General features: G+C 39.2%; 1 protein-coding gene across 1 annotated transcript in view; it reads left to right on the forward strand.

The window, feature by feature from the left end:
- The first annotated feature begins 944 nt into the window (after nucleotides 1-944).
- The window catches only part of FAM13B (family with sequence similarity 13 member B), an 80,078-nt gene continuing 62,018 nt past the window's right edge, over nucleotides 945-19,004 (forward strand). The window contains exons 1-4 of the mRNA XM_081284845.1: nucleotides 945-2,622; nucleotides 13,534-13,700; nucleotides 14,993-15,184; nucleotides 15,620-15,832. Coding sequence (XP_081140971.1) covers nucleotides 15,028-15,184; nucleotides 15,620-15,832 — 370 coding nt within the window. The 5' untranslated portion in view covers nucleotides 945-2,622; nucleotides 13,534-13,700; nucleotides 14,993-15,027. The remainder of the gene's footprint in view (nucleotides 2,623-13,533; nucleotides 13,701-14,992; nucleotides 15,185-15,619; nucleotides 15,833-19,004) is intronic.

The following is a 19,004-nucleotide window of genomic DNA, read 5'->3' on the forward strand; positions in this document are numbered from 1 at the left end:
TTTATGTGGTGCTGAGAATTGAACCCAGTGCTTCACACGTGCTAGGTGAGCAAGCACTCTACTGCTAAGCCAAACCCAAGCCCTTAATTAAGATTTTGAAGCTATCATATTGCCCTCATTCTCCAAGCACAGAGTAAACCTTCTATTTGAGATGTTTAGAGAGAGATACAAGCCAAATGTACAGATTGCATCTTGACTGAGCTACCACGAAACCAGTCCTTAGTGGAGCAGATTTAAAAACTTACATTTCACTTCACTCAAGTTTAATCATGCTCCAAGAAATTCATTTGGATAAAACAACTTCATAATTCAACCCAGTGAACAAAAGCCGATTTAGAAATCATGCTGTGAATTTATTAATTGATGAAGATTGTAGAGCTAGCACAATTAGTCCTACTAATGTGCCTTAGACAATCACTTCTCATCAGATGTCTTGATTTACTTAAGAGAGCCTCTAAGTGATGAAAAGGCTACTTGTTGAAGTTTGGGATCAGAGTGTGGGCCTTTCTATGTTCATAAAGGACATACAAAATTTAAATTTGCTAGGATATAAATTTCATGAAGGCAGAGATTTTATTTGCTGACATTATCTTTTTTTTTTTTAAGAGAGAGTGAGAGAGGAGAGAGAGAGAGAGAATTTTTAATATTTATTTTTTAGTTATCGGCGGACACAACATCTTTGTTTGTATGTGGTGCTGAGGATCGAACCCGGGCAGCACGCATGCCAGGCGAGCGCGCTACCGCTTGAGCCACATCCCCAGCCCGCTGACATTATCTTAAGAGGCCAGAACACAGAAAGAACTCAGAATCTGTTGAAACCGTAAATCAGAATTTACATTTATATGTACGCATATACAAATATATACACGAGTTATATATGCATATACATACATATCTTTATATATATATAATATATATATTATATATATATACACACACACACACACTTTTATTTTTCCTTCCCATCTCCCTGTTGCTGAGGATCAAACCCAGGGCCTTTCACATGGTAGTCAAGTGCCCTACCACTGAGGTATATCCCCATCCCCGAATTAAGACTGTTAATTGCCCTGGAAAAAGGTATTTGGACCTGGTCATAAGAATCAGTTACCTCTCTCTTGGACAGAGTGGGAGGCTTGCAACACATTCTTATTCAGATTCTGCTGGTTCTAGACTCTTTGTGGACCCCACCCTTCAGTTATGACAGCATCAATTTGGCATGTGACAATTAGGTTACAGATGATTTATTTTAGTCTCTCTGACGAAATTTGGGAACCACCTTGGTCTCTGTAACACATTTACAGATCATCTCATAGGGTGACTTTTTATTTCTATAAATCTTGTCCCGAGTTCTGTGAGGGTTCTTGTTTTATATTTTCCAGCTTACCGACTTGCAGCTCAGGCAGGTAGGGGACAACCGAATTGTGATAGTTCATATTTTTACAGACCCCCAGAGTTCTTTGTGCAGGTGTGGATCTACCCGCCCTCAAGGAGTCCAAAAGGCGGAACACTGCGTTTTTCTCAATGGAAGATTTCAAAGCCCTTAACAGACTAAAGCAAAGAAGAGATTGGCTGACTATTCATATGGTTGTGAGCCTGAGGGAGTTGCAGGGTTGGTCTGGGTGGCTACGTAAGCAAGGACAGACTCCTAGGCTCAAATAACTCTTTTTATTTATTTTTTTTGTGAGACAGAGTCTCACTAAGTTGCTTTGCTAATTTGAATTTGAGATTCTCTGCCTCTTTTCGGCCCTGCCTCTGAAGCTCCAGCTTAGTATACGAAGCTCCCTGCGAGCATGCAGCTTTGCAACTTCCACATTCCCGAACCCTCATGTTAACAGAGCTCTATGATCTCTGTGGGGTCTAGGTCAGGTCTTTGGGTGAACAGGGTAGGGGAGGGCGAGCAAGGCGCAGGTGCAGCCCGATAGTCTCCGTCTAACCCACACAGCTGGGAATGGGAACGTGAGTCACCACTCTGGCCTGCTAGGCAGCTTCCGTACTCCTCATCAAGATGAGGGCGCCTCGTACTTTTCTGGCATCCTGAGGGGGGCAAGGCACCCTCGGCAGAGACCAGCCTTACTCTCAGACTTCCGGATTTTCCCTTTATCCCCCTACGTCCCCTTCCCAGTTTCCTTTCTCCTTCCCTTGGTCAGGCACGCGCCTAGCTTCTCACACCCTAACTCAAAAGTTCAAATGTTGACTGGGGAAGTAACTCAATCCACAAGCCGGCTGAGTGCGGCACTGAGGCCAGGGAGTGTGGGACACTTAGCCGTCCTGCCGGCGCCCTCGCCCCGCCCCTCCCACGCACGTCACGTCCGGCCAGGCCCCCGCCCTGCGTTCTCCTCTCGCTCGCCGTTAGGGAGGCTCTGCGCCTCAGCCGCTGCCTCCGTCGCCGCTCCTGCCCCTCCTTTCGCGTCTCCGCCGCTGCCACCGCCGGGGAAATCCGGGGGTCGCTACCGGGCTGGCCCCGTGCCATTGCCGTTGCTTCAGCTTTCCTCCAGCGGCCACCTCAGGAAGAGGCTTGTCGGCCGCGGAGTCACTTGGGGCCTCAGTTCTCGCTCTCTTGCTGTCGCTGCAGGTCCTGGAGAAGCGGCCGCGGCCGGGAAACGGGGCTTCGCGGTTCCAACGGTAGGTAAAAGGGCGGGTATTCGGATCTGCGCATGCGCGGGTCGCCCCTCGCTGCGGCCCTCCTCTCTTTGCCGCCCCCCTGCGCCGAGTCCCACCCCTGCTGGCTCCACTGTGTTGCGTTTTGGTGTACAGAACTGGGGCAGCGCCCTGCAGGTGGGCATTCAGTAGAGAGGACCCGGTTTCTGGTGGAGAAAGAAGAAGGTGGGGCTGCCGGGGGGTGTGGCAGTCTTCGATTTTCAGCCGTGGCAGTGCGCGTGAACGTCTGTGCCCCTCACCTCCTAGGTTCCCCAAAGTAGAAGACACAACGCCCCATGTTTGCTTGCTACCCTCCCCTGCCCCTAGGCCCTGCGCCACCGTGGTGCCCACTTCCTTCATGCTGGGCAGTGAAGTTGATGCAGGAAAAAAAAAAAAAGTGTGGTTTATTCCGGGCTCAGCTGCGCCCCTTTTAGAGGTCACGTGAGACCAGTGGTTGTTGACTTCCTTAAATCGCCTAGAGAATATATCCAAAATTGGGCTGTTGGTGCACTGGGGCCTCACGAAGAACGCAGTCTGCAGAAACCAGGCCAGAGGGGTCCCTTTGTAGTAGGGCATTACGTTTCAGATTGGGCGCCTGATTTTCTAGATAAGGTTTATACGAATTGAATCAGTTGGCACACTTGTCCAGTGAGAAATTGTTAAACATTTTTTTTGTAATCAGTTAAAACCAAATTAATTTTTACAAAAAACCGTCGCATAATTTTATTCGGTTCTCCATTACATCGTTTAATCCGTGAAAAAAAGTTGGACATTTACCATACTTTCAAGGATCTAAGCTAAAAATGGCATCCAAAACCATTGTAATGCTGGGGTGCGTTTGTTTATAGAAGTAGACTTTTTTTTGAATTTCGAATTATTTGACTTTCTCCAGCGGGATTCATGTGGGTTTATGTTTTCGTGTCTTAATCTTGAAATACTTGTTTGCCTGGGTTTCTCACAGGTACTCTGTACATGGTAAATACTTGTTGAATGGAATTGAATAGTCATTTTTTGTATATCCGTTAGGTGCCCTTCTTACTTTCTTAATCTGTGCATTTTTTAATGTTAGGGTAATATTCTCTCCAGTTTAATGTCTTCCCAGTTAGGCATTTGTGTGACACAGCTTAAGTCCTTGAATGATGTAGAAGGGCATATCACAATGGCATAAAATTTTTCATAGAGTGCAGAGACTATTGCATTGTGGTTTTATTAGAATGTCTTTTAAAGACAGAGTGGCTGAAATGAATATAGTGACTTGTGTTTCTCCACCAATAAAATGACAACTACTTTTTTTTTTTTTGGTATCAGGGATTGAACCCAGGGGTTAACCACTGAGCACCTTCCCCAGCTCTTTTTTTTATTTTTTCTTTTAAGACGGGGTCTTGCTAAGTTGCTCAGGGCCTGGCTAAATTGCTGAGGCTGGCTTTGAACTTGTGATCCTCTTGCCTCAGCCTGAGCCACTGGGTTTAGAGGCATGCACCACTATGCCTGGTGACAACTACTTTTTATTTTTTTATTTTTTAGTTTTCAGCGGACACAACATCTTTGTATGTGGTGCTGAGGATCGAACCCGGGCTACATGCATGCCAGGCGAGCACGCTAAGGCTTGAGCCACATCCCCAGCCCCGACAACTACTTTTATTATCATGTGCAAATAACCTTGACCTGTCTGTGCCTGGCTCCCCCAATGTATACTAATTTTAAAGTTGGGGCTGTTTTGTGTAAATTGCCTTATAAATTGCCAAAGTGTTTTTGTTTTTTTTTCTTTCCAGTATTGGGTATTGAACTTAGCGGTACTTTACCACTGAGCCATATCCTCAACACTTTTTAAAAAATTTGAGTCAGGCTGGCCTTCACCTTGGGATCTTCCTGCCTCAGCCTCCTAAATTGTTGGGATTCCTGGCCTGTGTTAACTATGCCAGGCTAACTTTTAGGACTGGGGATGTGGCTCAGTGGTAGAGGGCTTCTGGTTTCAATCCCCAGTACTAAAAAAAATAAATTTTTTTTCTTTTTTTGTACCAGGATTGAACTCAGTGGCACTCAACCACTGAGCCGCATTTCCAACCCTATTTTGTATTTTATTTAGAGACAGGGTCTCATTGAGTTGCTAAGTGCCTTGCCATTGATGTGGCTGACTTTGAACTCAGCCTCCCCAGCCTCTGGGATTACAGGCCTGTGCCACTGCGCCCTGTTTTAATTTTTTTTTAATGTGTTGCTGGGGATGGAACCCCAGGGCTTTGCATACTTAGGCAAGCCCTCTACCACTGAATTATACCCCATCCAAAATAATTTTTGAAAGAATTGTGGTAAAATATAACCTAAAACTTTACCATTTATCATTATTGTGAATCATTTATTGTGATAAAACACACCATAGCATAGAATTTACCGTTTTAATTCTTCCCCTCCCCAGTACCTGGGATTGAACTCAGGGCCTCACACATGCAAGGCAGGCACACTATCACTGAATTACAACTGCAGCCATGTTTATTTTGAGACAGTGAAGTTGTTTTGGCTTTCCTGAAACTTGTGACCCTCCTGCTTCAGTCTTACAAGTATGTGGGATTATAGGTGTGTTATATTGCACTTGGCTTAACTATTTTTCAATGTATAATTCAGTGGCATTAAGTACAAAACAATGTGGTATCATATCACCATTTTGTTTCTAGAACCTTTTCTTGTTTTTCAGTACTGTGGTTTGAACCCAGAGGCACTTTACCACTGAGCTACATTCCTATCCCTTAAAAAAAAAATTTTTTTTTTTTGAGACAGGGTCTGACTAAGTTGCTTAGAGCCTGCCTCAGTCTCCCAAGTCACTGAGATTATAGGCATGTGCCATTTTACCCAGCTCCATAGTTTTTTATGTAGAAACTCTGTACCCACTAGATAGTACTTTCTCATTCCCTCAAAAGTTACCCCTGGTAACCTCTGTTCTATTTTCTTTCTTTGTGAATTTGTCTAGGTTCTGTATGATTTAAAATCATATGATATTTATCCCTTCGTGTCTGGCTTATTTCTCTCTTTTCCTTTTTTTTTTTTTGAGTGGGAATTGAGTTTAGGGTGGGGTAATCACTGGGCTGCGTCCCCAGCTCTCTTTTGTTGAAACAGGGTCTTGCTAAGTTGCTTAGATCTTGCAAAGTAGTTGCTGAGGCTGGCCTCAAATTTGGGATCCTCTTTCCTCAGCCTCCTGAGTTGCTGGGATTACAGGTTTAGGCAACCATGCCTGGGTCCAGCCCTTTTTAAATACTTATTCAGTGAGACAAGGTCTCACTGAATTGCCAGGGCTGTCCTTGAACTTGTGATCCTCCTTCCTTAGCCTCCCCAAGTCCCTGGGGAATTAGAAGTATGCACCACTGCTCTAAGCATGTTTTAAAGGTTTATTCACTTTTTTTTCTCCCCTTTGGGCATGATAAGCATACAGTCTACCACTGAGGTATAGGCCTGCCTCCACTGAAAATTGAACCCAGGGCCTCACATATGCCAGCCTCAGCAACTACAAAATGCTATATCACTGAGCTACAGAGGTATATTCCCAGACAGGCAGACAGGTTCATCCGTGTTTAAGTGTGTGTCAGAGTTTCCTTTTATCGTAAGGCTGAATAATCATTGTGTGTATGTATCACATTTTGTTTATCCATTCATCTATTGGTGGATATTTGGGTGGAAATTGGTAATTGTGATAATGTTACTGTCAGAATGGGTATACGGATAACTTTTCAAGTTTCCGTTGTCAGTTCTTATATACCCAGAATTGGAATTACTGGATCATGTGAAAATTTTTATATTAAATATTTTTAAATTTATTTTGAGGGACTACTCTAAGCAAAAATAACCAAAACGGTTTTGATACCATTATGAAGGCACAAATAACTGGGACAGAAGCAAACCTCAAACAGATCAGCAAGCTTTCCTTTATTCTGCAGCGGAGTCAGTCAATCAGGCACTGGAGAGGCTCACTTTCTAGGTAGAAAAATAGCCTTAGATTACAGGAGAGGTCTGAGGTTATATAGGTTACACATTGAAGGTTACCATTGAAGACTTTTAACAGAACATATCAGTATAGGCACTCAGGAAACAGGTTGTGAGAATTTGAAATTTGTTTTTATGGGCAAGAATAGAGGGTCCAGAGTTCAGCATTCAGTGTTTATCTCTTTCCCTCCAGGATCTATTGTATTGTCACTGGGAAAGGATTTATTTGGGGAAGGATCAATGTTTTAGCTCCTTTTCAGAGACTCTCCTTTTTAGGCTTAATGGATATCTCTTTTCCAGGGATTGTCTTGTCACTGGGAAAGGACCTATGTTATCAGTGTGTTGCTTTCTTCCTCCCTCCCTCCCTCTTCCCAGGCCACACTGTTTTGGGGGTTGTCATTTCCATATCCTTCAACTACGGTACCATTTTTCAAAGTGACTGGACTATTTTTTATTCCCACCTGCAAAAGTTTAAGAGTTCCACCAGCTTGACAGCTGCTACTTTGTTAATTGGTTTATTTATAATCCTATTGGTTGTAAACTTGAATCTCCCACCCCCATCCCGCCCTCACTTGAGTACTGGAGATTGAACCCAGACACTTGTATTAGTGTGCTATATCCCCAGTATCTTTTACTTTGAGACAGAGTCTTGCTAAGTTGCCCACATGGCCTTGAACTTGTGATCCTTGTTCTTCCGGCCTTCTTAGTTGTCCTCACCAGTGTTTGGCTCTGGTAGTTTTGATTTGCATTTCCCTAAAGGCTAGTGGTGGGCATCTTTTTATGTGCATATTATTTTTTCATGTGCATATCAATTACATATATATCCTCTTTGGAGAAGTGTCAATTCAGGTATTTTTGTTCAATTTTGAATTGGTTCATTTCATAGTTGTTGAGTTGTAGGTGTAGCTAGTCTTTTTTTTTTTTTTTTTTTTGTGCATTCCTGGGGATTGAATCCAGAGGTACTCCACTCTGAGCTACATCCCCAACCCTTTTCAAAAATTATTTTTACTATTAGTGTTGTTATTATTATGGTACTGGGGATTTAACCCTGAGCTACATCTCCAGATCTTTTATTTTTTTGAGATAGGGTCTTGCTGAGTTGCTTAGTGCCTCACCAAGTCACTAAGGGCTTCTCTTGCTGAGGCTGGCCTTGAAATTGTGATCCTCCTGTCTCAGCTCCCAAGTTGCTGGGATTGCAGGCATATGCCACCCTGCCTAGCAAGTTTTTTTTGTTGTTGTTGTTGTTGTTCTAATTAGTTATACATGACAGTAGAATGCATTTTGACACATCACACATAAATGGAGTATAACTTCTCATTCTTCTGGTTGTACATGATGTAGAGTTGCACAGGTTGTATAATCATATATGCACATAGGGTGGTAATATCCAATTCATTCTATTATCCTTCCTATCCACATGCTCCCTTCCCTCCCCTCACTCCCCTCTGTCTAAACCAAAGTACCTCTGTTCTTCCCTAGCTGCCTCCCCATTATGAATTAGCATCTGCATATCAGAGAAAACATTTGGCCCTTAGTTTTTTAAAATTATTATTATATTTTTAGTTGTAGATGGACTCAATACCTTTATTTATTTATTTATTTATTTATTTACTTATTTAATTTATTTTTATGTGGTGCTAAGGATCATACCCAGTGCCTCACACATGCTAGCCAAGTACTCTACCACTGAACTACACCCCAGCCCCTGACCCTTAGTTCTTTGGGTTTGGCTTATTTCACTTAGCATGATATTTCTCAGCTCCATCCATTTACTGGCAAATGGCACAATTTCATTCTTCTTTAAGACTGAGTAATATTCTATTGTGTATAAATACTACACTTTTTTTATCCATTCATCTGTTGAAGGGCACCTAGGTTGGTTCCATAGTTTCATAGCTATTGTGAGTTGAGCTGCTGTAAACATTGATGTGGCTGAGTCACTGTAGTATGCTGATTTTGAGTCCTTTGGGTGTAAACTGAGGAGTGGGATAGCTGGGTTAAATGGTGGTTCCATTCCAAGTTTTGTGAGGAATCTCCATACTGCTTTCCACGATGGTTGCACCAATTTGCAGTCCCACCAGCAATGTATTGAGTGTACTTTTTTCCCCACATCCTAACCAACATTTATTGCTTATATTGTATTCTTGGTAATTGCCATTCTTCTGACTGGAGTGAGATGAAATCTTAGTGTGGTTTTGATTTGCATTTCTCTGATTGCTAATTGTTCAATTGAAAAATTGAACACTTTTTCATATTTTATTTTATTCATTCATTTATATGTGCTATGTGATCAATTGTATTTCTTCTTTTAAGTGTCTGTTCAGTTCCTTAGCCCATTTATTGACTAGGTTATTTGTTTTTTTGGTGTTAAGTTTTTTGAATTCTTTATATGTCTTGGCGATTAATGGTCTGAGGTATGTGTGTTAAAGATTTTCTCCCATTCTGTAGGTTCTGTCTCCACATTATTGTTTCCTTTGCTGAGAAGAAGCTTTTTAGTTTGATTACATCCCATTTATTCCTGTTTTTACTACTTGTGCTTTGGGAGTCTTGTTAAGGAAGGCAGTTCCTAAACCAACATGGTGGAGATTTGGGCCTCCTTTTTCTTCTATTAGGCACAAGGTCTCTGTTCTAGTGCCTAAGTCTTTAATCCACTTTGAGTTTTGAGCAGGGTGAGAGGGGTTTAATTTCATTTTGCTGCTTATGGATTTCCAGTTTTCCCAGCACCATTTTTTGAAGAGGCTACCTTTTCTCCTATGAATGTTTTTGCTTTTGTCTAGTATGAGATAACTATATTTATGTGGGTTTGTCTCCGTGTTTTCTATTCTGTACCATTGGTCTATGTGTCTATTTTGATGCCAATGCCATGCAGTTTTTGTTACTATGGCTATGTAATATAGTTTGAGGTCTGATATTGTGATGTCTCCTGATTTACTTTTCTTGCTTAAAGGTTACTTTGGCTATTCTGGATCTCTTATTTTTCCAGATGAATTTCATGATTCTGGCAAGCCTTTAAAGTTATATTTTATATGAGTTAAATATTTTATTCAAAAGCCTAACATTTCTGAAAATGGATATAAATCTTGAGGGGGTAGGGATTGAGTTCAGGGGTACTGTACCACTGAACTACATCCACAACCCTTTGTATTTCTTTTTTTTTTCTTTTAAAATTTTTATATATATTTTTAGTTGTTGATGGGCTTTATTTTATTCATTCTTTTATATGTGCTACTGAGAACTAAACCCAGTGCCTCACACATGCTGGGCAAGCACTTTAACACTGAGCCACAACCCCAACCCCACTTTGTATTTCTTATTTTGAGAACAGGGTCTTGCTAAATTTCAGGGACTGGCCTTGAATTTGGGATTCTCCTGCCTCAGCCTCCTGAGTAGCTAGAATTATAGGCTTGAGTATCGGCCTGGCAATCATGGAGTTTTTTATTTATTTATTTATTTTTAAGAGAGAGTGAGAGAGGAGAGTGAGAGAGAGAGAGAGAATTTTTAATATTTATTTTTTAGTTCTCAGCAGACACAACATCTTTGTTGGTGTGTGGTGCTGAGGATCGAACCGGGCCACACCGCATGCCAGGCGAGCGCGCTACCGCTTGAGCCACATCCCCAGCCCTTTTTTTATTTTTTAAAGGGTCAGTAATTGTGTTGTGTTGATACATGTGAGAAGAGCTAATTTAGCATATAATTTTTTTTGACTTAAATAGAAAATCATGCTGAATTAGTGGATTAGTGACACCATAAGGCATGTAAAGGAAGGGAACCCATTGGGAGCCATCTTGCTCTAGCACATTGCAATCTAACCCCTCCCAACACACACAAGATAACTTTTTTTTTCTTTTTAAAGAGAGAGAGAGAGAGAGAGAGAGAGAGAGAGAGAGAGAGAGAGAATTTTTTTTTAATATTTATTTTTTAGTTATTGGCGGACACAACATCGTTGTTTGTATGTGGTGCTGAGGATCGAACCCGGGCCGCACGCATGCCAGGCGAGCGCGCTACCGCTTGAGCCACATCCCCAGCCCCCCTAGCATTTATTAGATCCCCAGCACTGCCAAAAAAAAAAAAATGTACATGCAGTTGACATTTGCTTAGCCTTTGTATAAAATATCTCAAGACAACTTAGGCTTTTATTAGTTTCTCAGGCCAGGAGAAACTGGCTGTTCTCTGTCTTTTGAGAATTTAATAATGTGATTTAGATGTTGCATTAGTTTTCAGGGTTTTCTTGACAAATCACTACAACTAGATGCCTCTAAAATGACTGATTTTTAACAGAGCAGGGAGGAAGAGCAGGAAGAAAAGATAAACATTAAACAGAGACATGAGATGGGAGGGAAAGGGAGAGAAAAGGGAAATTGCATGGAAATGAAGGGAGACCCTCATTGCTATACAAAATTACATATAAGAGGTTGTGAGGGGAATGGGAAAATAAACAAGGAGACAAATGAATTACAGTAGATGGGGTAGAGAGAGAAGATGGGAGGGGAGGGGAGGGTGGATAGTAGGGGATAGGAAATGTAGCAGAATACAACAATTACTAATAGGGCATTATGTAAAATTGTGGATGTGTAACCGACGTGATTCTGCAATCTGCATTTGGGGTAAAATTGGGAGTTCATAACCCACTTCAATCTAATGTATGAAATATGATATGTCAAGAGCTTTGTAATGTTGTGAACAACCAATAAAAAAATAAAATAAAATAAAATGACTGATTTTTAACATGATTTAACATATTGGTTACATTTGTAATACCATCCTTGTTCAGTTTGAATGAAAGAGGTATTTGTTCCTTATCTACAATGATTTTTTTTTTTAATTTTAGAGCTACGCTAGTGAAAAGCTGAATGAATAGAGCAGGGATAAATTTTATTTTTTCATAGTTTTGATTAAATTATGTAGAGTTAGACATAGCAATGTTCTACAAACTTAAATCTCTATTCTCAATATTTATGATTTTTATTGAGACCCACCTCCTAGTTTTTCTATCTTTGTGTACCAGTGAGTAGCCGTTTTAGTAATATATACAACTTCTTATTTAAAAAAATTTTTTTTTTAGTTATTGTTAGACCTTTGTTTTATTCATTTATTTATATGTAGTGCTGAGAATCTAACCCAGTGCCTCGCACATGCTAGGCAAGTGCTCTACCACTGAATCACACACAACCCCAGCCCTACAATTTATTTTGTTTGACAGAATATTTTTTAAAAATTTATATATATATATATATATATACTCACATATTTATATATTTATATATGTGTGTGTATATATATATGTATACACACACACACACACACACACACATATATATTTTTTTTGCTGAGCATTGAACCCAGGGCCTTGCCTTCACGTGGTAAGTGTGCTGTCTACCACTGAGCCTATACCCCCAGCTAACAGGATCTTCTAATGAGTCTTTATTTCATTTCTCATTGCAAAATCCTCCTTTTCTTTATGTTATATAGGTATCAACCTGACTTTTAATGTAAGTTTGTTAAATAAGTTCTTAAGGAAAACTTTTCTAAAGGATCTTTAATATAACTTAACTTTGAAGTTGTTTTTTTGATGAATAGTTACGTAGATGAACTAACTATATGTTTTAGCAGGAATTTCAGGATGTTTTGAAAGTAATCATCTACTAAAGAGATTGGTTGGGGGAGTGTGGTTTCCTTCCCCTCAAGTTTTGGTGTTCCTCACCAAGGGATATACCACTAATAAGACTTTGAAAACTACATTGAATGATACTACTCTTCTACTTACCTGAATCTTAGGCAGAGTGTTGCAGTGTAGTTTACAAAGCTTATTAAAAGATTTGTCTATAGAATTCACAGAGGTTGATCAGACTAAACATTAAACACATTGCTAAACAAGTTTTTCCTCCTTAAGCCTATTTATGAGGATTTAGCATTATGCAAAGAAGACTGATTCTGTAGTACACACATATATAATTTACATAAATATATATATATATAAATAAATATATATATATATATATATATATATATATATATATATATATAAAATTTTTGGGTTTTGGTACTGAGGATTGAACTTGACACTTTACCACTGAGTTATGGTCCCAGCCCTTTTTATTTTTAAAATTTTAAGATGGGGTCTCACTAACTCGCTGAGGGCCTCGCTAAATTGCTGAGGCTGTCTTTGAATCTGCAATTCTCCTACCTCAGGCTCCTGAGTTGCTGGGATTATAGGTGCATGCCTAGCTCTCTACTACATGCATGTATTATCTTAGTTTAATTTAATAGCCATGAAGGTATTTTATTTTATACAAGGAACCCTAGGCATAAAGACATGGAAGTTGTTTGTGGTGTGCTATGTCTATAAAATGGTGGGTTTGGTAGTCAAATATCATAACAGAATTTTTCTGGTCCTCCCTTCCTCTTTCTGATTCATTCTTTCATTTGTGAACGCTATAGAACCTAGGGTCTTGATGCATACTAGACAAAGCAGTCTTTCACTGAGCTATACCCCAGCCCTCTGTTCTTCCTGCTATTTTCCCATATGTACTCTTGGGTCTCCAAATCAGAAAGCTCAGATAGCCACTATTGTGTTGATTCTTCAATCTTCTGGAAATAGTTCAGAGTAGATGAGGAATTAAGGAATGGGTTAGGGTGTTTGTGTATAAATGAAGCGTCCATTGAAAAAAATGGATCAGTTGGTGCAATCTCTGTCAAAGATTCTCTCTTGCAATTCCTTTATTTATTCATCTTTATCAGAAAGATACTTATCCAGTTTAGCTATCATAATTTGAAACCTTTGCAGAATTTTGCCTTTTAAGTAGATTACACATTTTTTTCAGGCCTTTCAGAATTAGTACCCTCCTAAATGGTAGACTTTACTGCTTATTGTAGTCTCTCTTTACAGCTAAAAATGTGGGAAATTGAAATAATTGTTTTTCTTTCTAGATTAACTGCTGAAGTACTGATTGAGTTCTGCGTTTCTTCAATGAGGAACTACAGGCTGATCTTCTGCCATAATCTTAAACAACCATAAATGACAAAAGAATGCTTGCTCAGTGAGGGTAGCTGGTGCAGAAGCAATTTTTTAAACTTAGGTGTTTAAGTACTCAAAGGTAAGTTTTAAAATGGTACCATCTCATGCTCTATAAATCCACAGAGATTTTAGAAGTTTGCCCTCTATAGCTGCCATTTTTTTAATAGTATCAGTTTTTCTTGTAGCTGCTATAAGGAGTGTTGAAGAATGGATGCTGCTTGTCCAAAACTATGTAAATTTAAGTCTTGTTCCTAAATTAATTTCTACTGTTACTATGAATTGGCTGGGTTGTTTCCTAATCATGTTGTAATCTTCTCTTGATGTAGGCGTATACAGTTGATCCAGTGGGCCTTATATTGGTGAACTTTAGAATCTTGAGAAGATACATATTTGTTATCTATAGTGTCTTTTTTTATTATAAAAAGGTCTTTCTTTTAAAATTCTCCTTTCCTACATAAAATAATAAATGTTTATTGACTGAATCTTTATGGACTACTACTTTGTTTGGTACCAGGGCACTGGAGCTCTGAGCCACATCCCCAGCCCTGTTTTGTATTTTATTTAGAGGCAGGGTCTCACTGAGTTGCTTAGCACCTTGCTGTTGCTGAGACTGGCTTTGAACTTGTGATCCTCTTGCCTCAGCCTCCTGCGCCGCTGGGATTACAGCTGTGCACCATTGTGCCCAGCTTGACTACTATTTTTTTAATGCCACAAATGATTGAAGCCAGTCACCTGAGGCATTGGTGAGGCTTCCTCCTATTGCTTCGTTACTGATCCTAGTTCCTAGAAAGTTAAGGCAAATAAGTATTTCTTCTGAATGAGACTGATTCTGGAATTTTTTCTTTAAATGTGTTATAGCTGCTTTGTCTTGTTGAAATAAGAGCCAATTAATCTTGTTCTTATTAGCCCATCATTTCTAAAAAGTGATTCTCACCTGTTTTGGTGTTTACAAATTGAGGGCTTAGATGAGCTTCATATAGCAGATTCCAGAGGTGGATTAGGTTTGACTTTTTACCTGTTTCATTAATAAGGTTGGTTAGTAAAGGTCTTTTAGAGCAAGATTTGTCCCTTAATTTGTCTTTGGAACATTAATGCTTGTTGCTGAATTTTGGATGATCAGTTTTGCCATTTGTTATTAAATATGCAAACACTAAAAGCATTCAGAACTAACTTCGGAGTAGAGAAAATGCTTTCATAATTGTATTGAGTTAAATTTATTTGTAGAATTTATCATTGGTCGGTAACTGGAATATATTTAAATAGACGAAAACACATTCAGGTGTAAAGCATTTTTCTTTAATGTATACAGTCATATTGCCACCTGTTAATCATTATAGTCTTTTTTTTTTCCCCTTGTCTTTCATTTGGCAGAAAAGACAGCTTTGATTTCTGGCTGCAAAAAAGATATGAGGAAGAGCTCCTCCCCTTCCTTGAGTAACTGCAACTCCGTTCTTGCTAACAAAATATTTGGAATTCCACTTGATGAGCTGCAGCAGGGAGGACATCCAGACAATGAGGTTCCGTTCATAGTCCGCCACGTTGTGGACTATATTGAGGAACATGGTATACATTTTCTTACTTTGAGGGCTAGCTTTTATTTTAATAAACACAACTTATCCCTCTTTGATCTTGGCTTAAAAATATTTTTTGGTATGAAAAGTGCAAAACTGGATAAACAATAGAAATTCTTTTTAAGGTTTTAATATATGTTTCTTACTTAAATTCATATACCTAGAAATGATAGTTGCTCAGCTTGGAACATTTTTTAGTGGGGGTGATAGAAATATTTTTAATGAATATAAGGGGTGGGATGAAATAGAATATCCCTCAGAGATAGTGTGTTTCTAGGTGATTGATTTGACATTTTTAATGAAAATCTAGGGAGCCAAGAAAGGCTTTCCAAAAGTATTAAGTATTTCAGGTTGATTGTAGAATGAATATATATGGTCAAGTAGTTGAAGTTGCAGCATATTTAATTTTTGCTTTGAACTAATGTAGGCGGTCTGGAGCAACAAGGACTTTTTCAAGTCAATGGAAATGCTGAGACAGTGGAGTGGCTTCGGCAGAGATACGACAGTGGAGAAGAGGTGGATTTGGTTAAGGAAGCAGATGTTCCCTCAGCTATTAGTCTTCTTAGGTTTTTCCTTCAAGAACTTCCTGAACCTGTTATTCCTGGCAATTTGCATATTCACCTTATGCAACTTTCTCAAGGTAAAATAATTCTTGTTAATCAGTTATTAATTTCAGAATCCTGGCCTTTTAGAAGTTTTTTTTTTTTTTTGCGGGGGAGGGAGGTTTGCTGAGGACTGAACCAAGGAGTGCCTTACTTCTGAGCTACATCCCAGCCCTTTTTATTTTGAGACAGGGTCTTGCCAGTTTGCTTAAAGGCCTTGCTAAATTATTGAGACTGGCCTCAAAGAACTTGTGATCCTCCTGCCTTAGCCTCCCAAGTTGCTAGGAATACATATATAGTATTTCAGAGGTTAATTTCTTGTTTTCTCATTTGCTCTTTTGGGCTCCATGGTCTAGACAAGGAGATGGCAACTTCTTGGATCCCTAATATTTTTTACTATTTTATGATTTTGTTAAACCAAAGTTAGAGGCAAAAGAGAAGGAGGAAAAGGACGGTATTACCTGTTTAATCTTTTGGGAAGGTGATATATCTCTCCATTTATCATAGGTAAACATTGTTATTGTGTATTCATTCAGCTAACTCAGCTATTCATTGAATACTTTTTTTTTAAATGTTTTTTTTTTAGTTGTTGATAGACCTTTATTTATTTGTATGTGGTGCTGAGAATTGAACCCAGTGCCTCACACATGCCAGGCAAGTGTGCTACCACTGAGCCACAGCCCCAGCCCCACATTGAATACTTTCTCTATGCTAGACACTATTCTAGATGCTGGGAATGCATCACTAAACAAAACTAGTTATAAATCTCTGCCCTCAGTGGAGCTAAAATTTTAAAGGGGAGGTAGAGGAAAAATAGATGATAAACAAAATTATGTGATTATGATACAAGATGATAAATGGCTATACAACTGGAGAAGATGTTAGGTAGAATTTGTGTTGGTATAATCATTATATAATATTAATTGCTTATATTTCTTCTGGCTTATAATTTTCTTGTTTTTTTATTTTAATAAACACAACTTATCCCTCTTTGATTATTTTCTTAAATAACCCCTTTCTGCTAAATGCTTAGGTTGTTAAATTTAATTTTCTACCACTTATATGTACAGGGATTTAAAACACATTAACCCAGGGACAGTTCTATTCAATTACAAGATCAAAGTACTGGCCCATTTGAATGGACACTTGGTAATATTACAAAGCATAAAGTTGTTATTGATTTCATTTTTAACGCCCCCCATAGACCTTTATTTTATTTATGTGGTGCTGAGGATCAAACCCAGTGCTTCACACATGCTAGGTAAGCACTCTACCACTGAGCCACAACCCAGCCCACATTTTAAATTTTAAGTAAAGTTCACATGACTATTGTCTTTCCCTGATAAACTTTTTAGATTTGCAGAGATAGACAGTATCATGACTGTGGCCTTTTATGTGTATATGTATGTGTGTGTATATGTATGTGTGTGTGTGTGTGTGTGTGTGTGTGTGTGTATGTATGTGTGTGTATATATATATATATGTATATATATATATATATGGTGTTGATGGACCTGTATTTAACTTATTATATGCGGTGCTAAGAATTGAAGCCAGTATAATTTTGCAGAGATGGACGTTTTCATGACCATCACTTTTTTTTTTTTTGTAGTTTGTGATAGACCTGTATTTAATTTATTTATATGTGGTGCTGAGAATTGAGCCCAGTGCCTCACATATGCTAGGCAAGCACTCTACCACTGAGCTACAACCTCAGTCTGTGACCATAGCCTTTTACCAAGTTTTTCTGTGCTGGGCAGGCAATGATATTGACCAAATTATGTTGTTATATTGTGTGTATGTACAAACGTGTAACAACAAATTCCATCATTACATACAACTAGAATGCACTCATAAAATATGTGTGTGTGGGGAGTTTTTCTGTGAGTTAATTTTCAGGACCTGCAGAAATATACAAGATGAAATATATTGGATTGATATTTGCTACTGGAGAAATTCTTTATTTTGAGAGCATCTTTGAGAAATTACCCGTTCTTAATGGGACTTGAGATAAATCCCTGGGGTTTAGTAGCCTGTTTTATGTTAGTGAAAACTTATTGACATGATAAACACAAGGACTTGCTTCGGTGATAAAATTTACTTTTTCTGGGGGGGGGGGTGGTACCGGGGATTGAACTCAAGGGCACTAACCACTGAGCCCCATCCCCAGCCTTATTTTATTTTATTTTATTTTATTTAGAGACAGGGTCTCACTGAGTTGCTTAGTGCCTTACTGTTTTTGAGGCTGGTTTTGAACTCTCTCTTGATCCTCCTGCCCTCAGCCTCCTGAGCTGCTGGGATTACAGGTGCGCGCCACTGCACCCTTCTCACTTTATTTTTTATTTTATTTATTCTTTTGCGATATTGGTGATGGAACCAGGAGTGTTCTACCCCTTAACTACATCCCCAGTCCCTTTTTATTATATTTTGAGACTGAGTCTTGCTAAGTTGTGGAAGGTGGCTTCCATCTTGCTATTCTTCTACTTCAACCTTCTGAATTGCTGGAAATACAGGCCTGTGCCACCGTGCCTTATTAAGTTCCCTTGTTAAGAAAGAAACTGGCATATAGGGGCACAGTGGCTTATGCTTATATCCCAGCAACTCAAGAGACTGGGAGACTGAGGCAGGAGGATTGCAAGTTCAAGGCCAGTCTGGGCAATTTAGCCAAGTTCCTATCCCAAGATAAAAAGGGCTGAGGAGCCCCATTTCAGTAGTAGAGTACTTGTATAGCTTGTGTGACACTCTGGGCTCAATGCCACCCTAACCCAGCATCTATTTAGGGGAGAAAACTAGATGAGACACAGAAGACCTTTTAATTTAGTTCTATTGATAATATTGAAGTTAATTGTTCTTTTAGAATGTCAGGGGAAGAAGAAAGACACATTGTCTTCTTGTGTTCATTCCTTGTTTTCTTTTTCATTCAAGTGGAAAAATATCACTGGTACTATTAGTTTGTTGAATTGCATCTCTACTTTCCTCATTATTAGTTTGCATTAACTGGCATGGCCAGTGTTTTTTGACTTCTTATATTTGGTACTAGTTTGGAAAAACAGGTATAGTCATGCAAGAGACAGTATGATGAGCACTTTTTAAAAATTAGAAAATTAAGGCCAATGAGTAATAGGTGAGGAAAACATCCCTAGCAATTGAAAGCTTGAGTTCCTTTCTCCACCTCCTCCTTTCCAATACGTCTCCTACTTAATAAGTGAA

Source organism: Spermophilus citellus, assembly GCF_964194105.1.
Source record: "Spermophilus citellus genome assembly, chromosome: 1".
Classification (NCBI taxonomy): domain Eukaryota; kingdom Metazoa; phylum Chordata; class Mammalia; order Rodentia; family Sciuridae; genus Spermophilus; species Spermophilus citellus.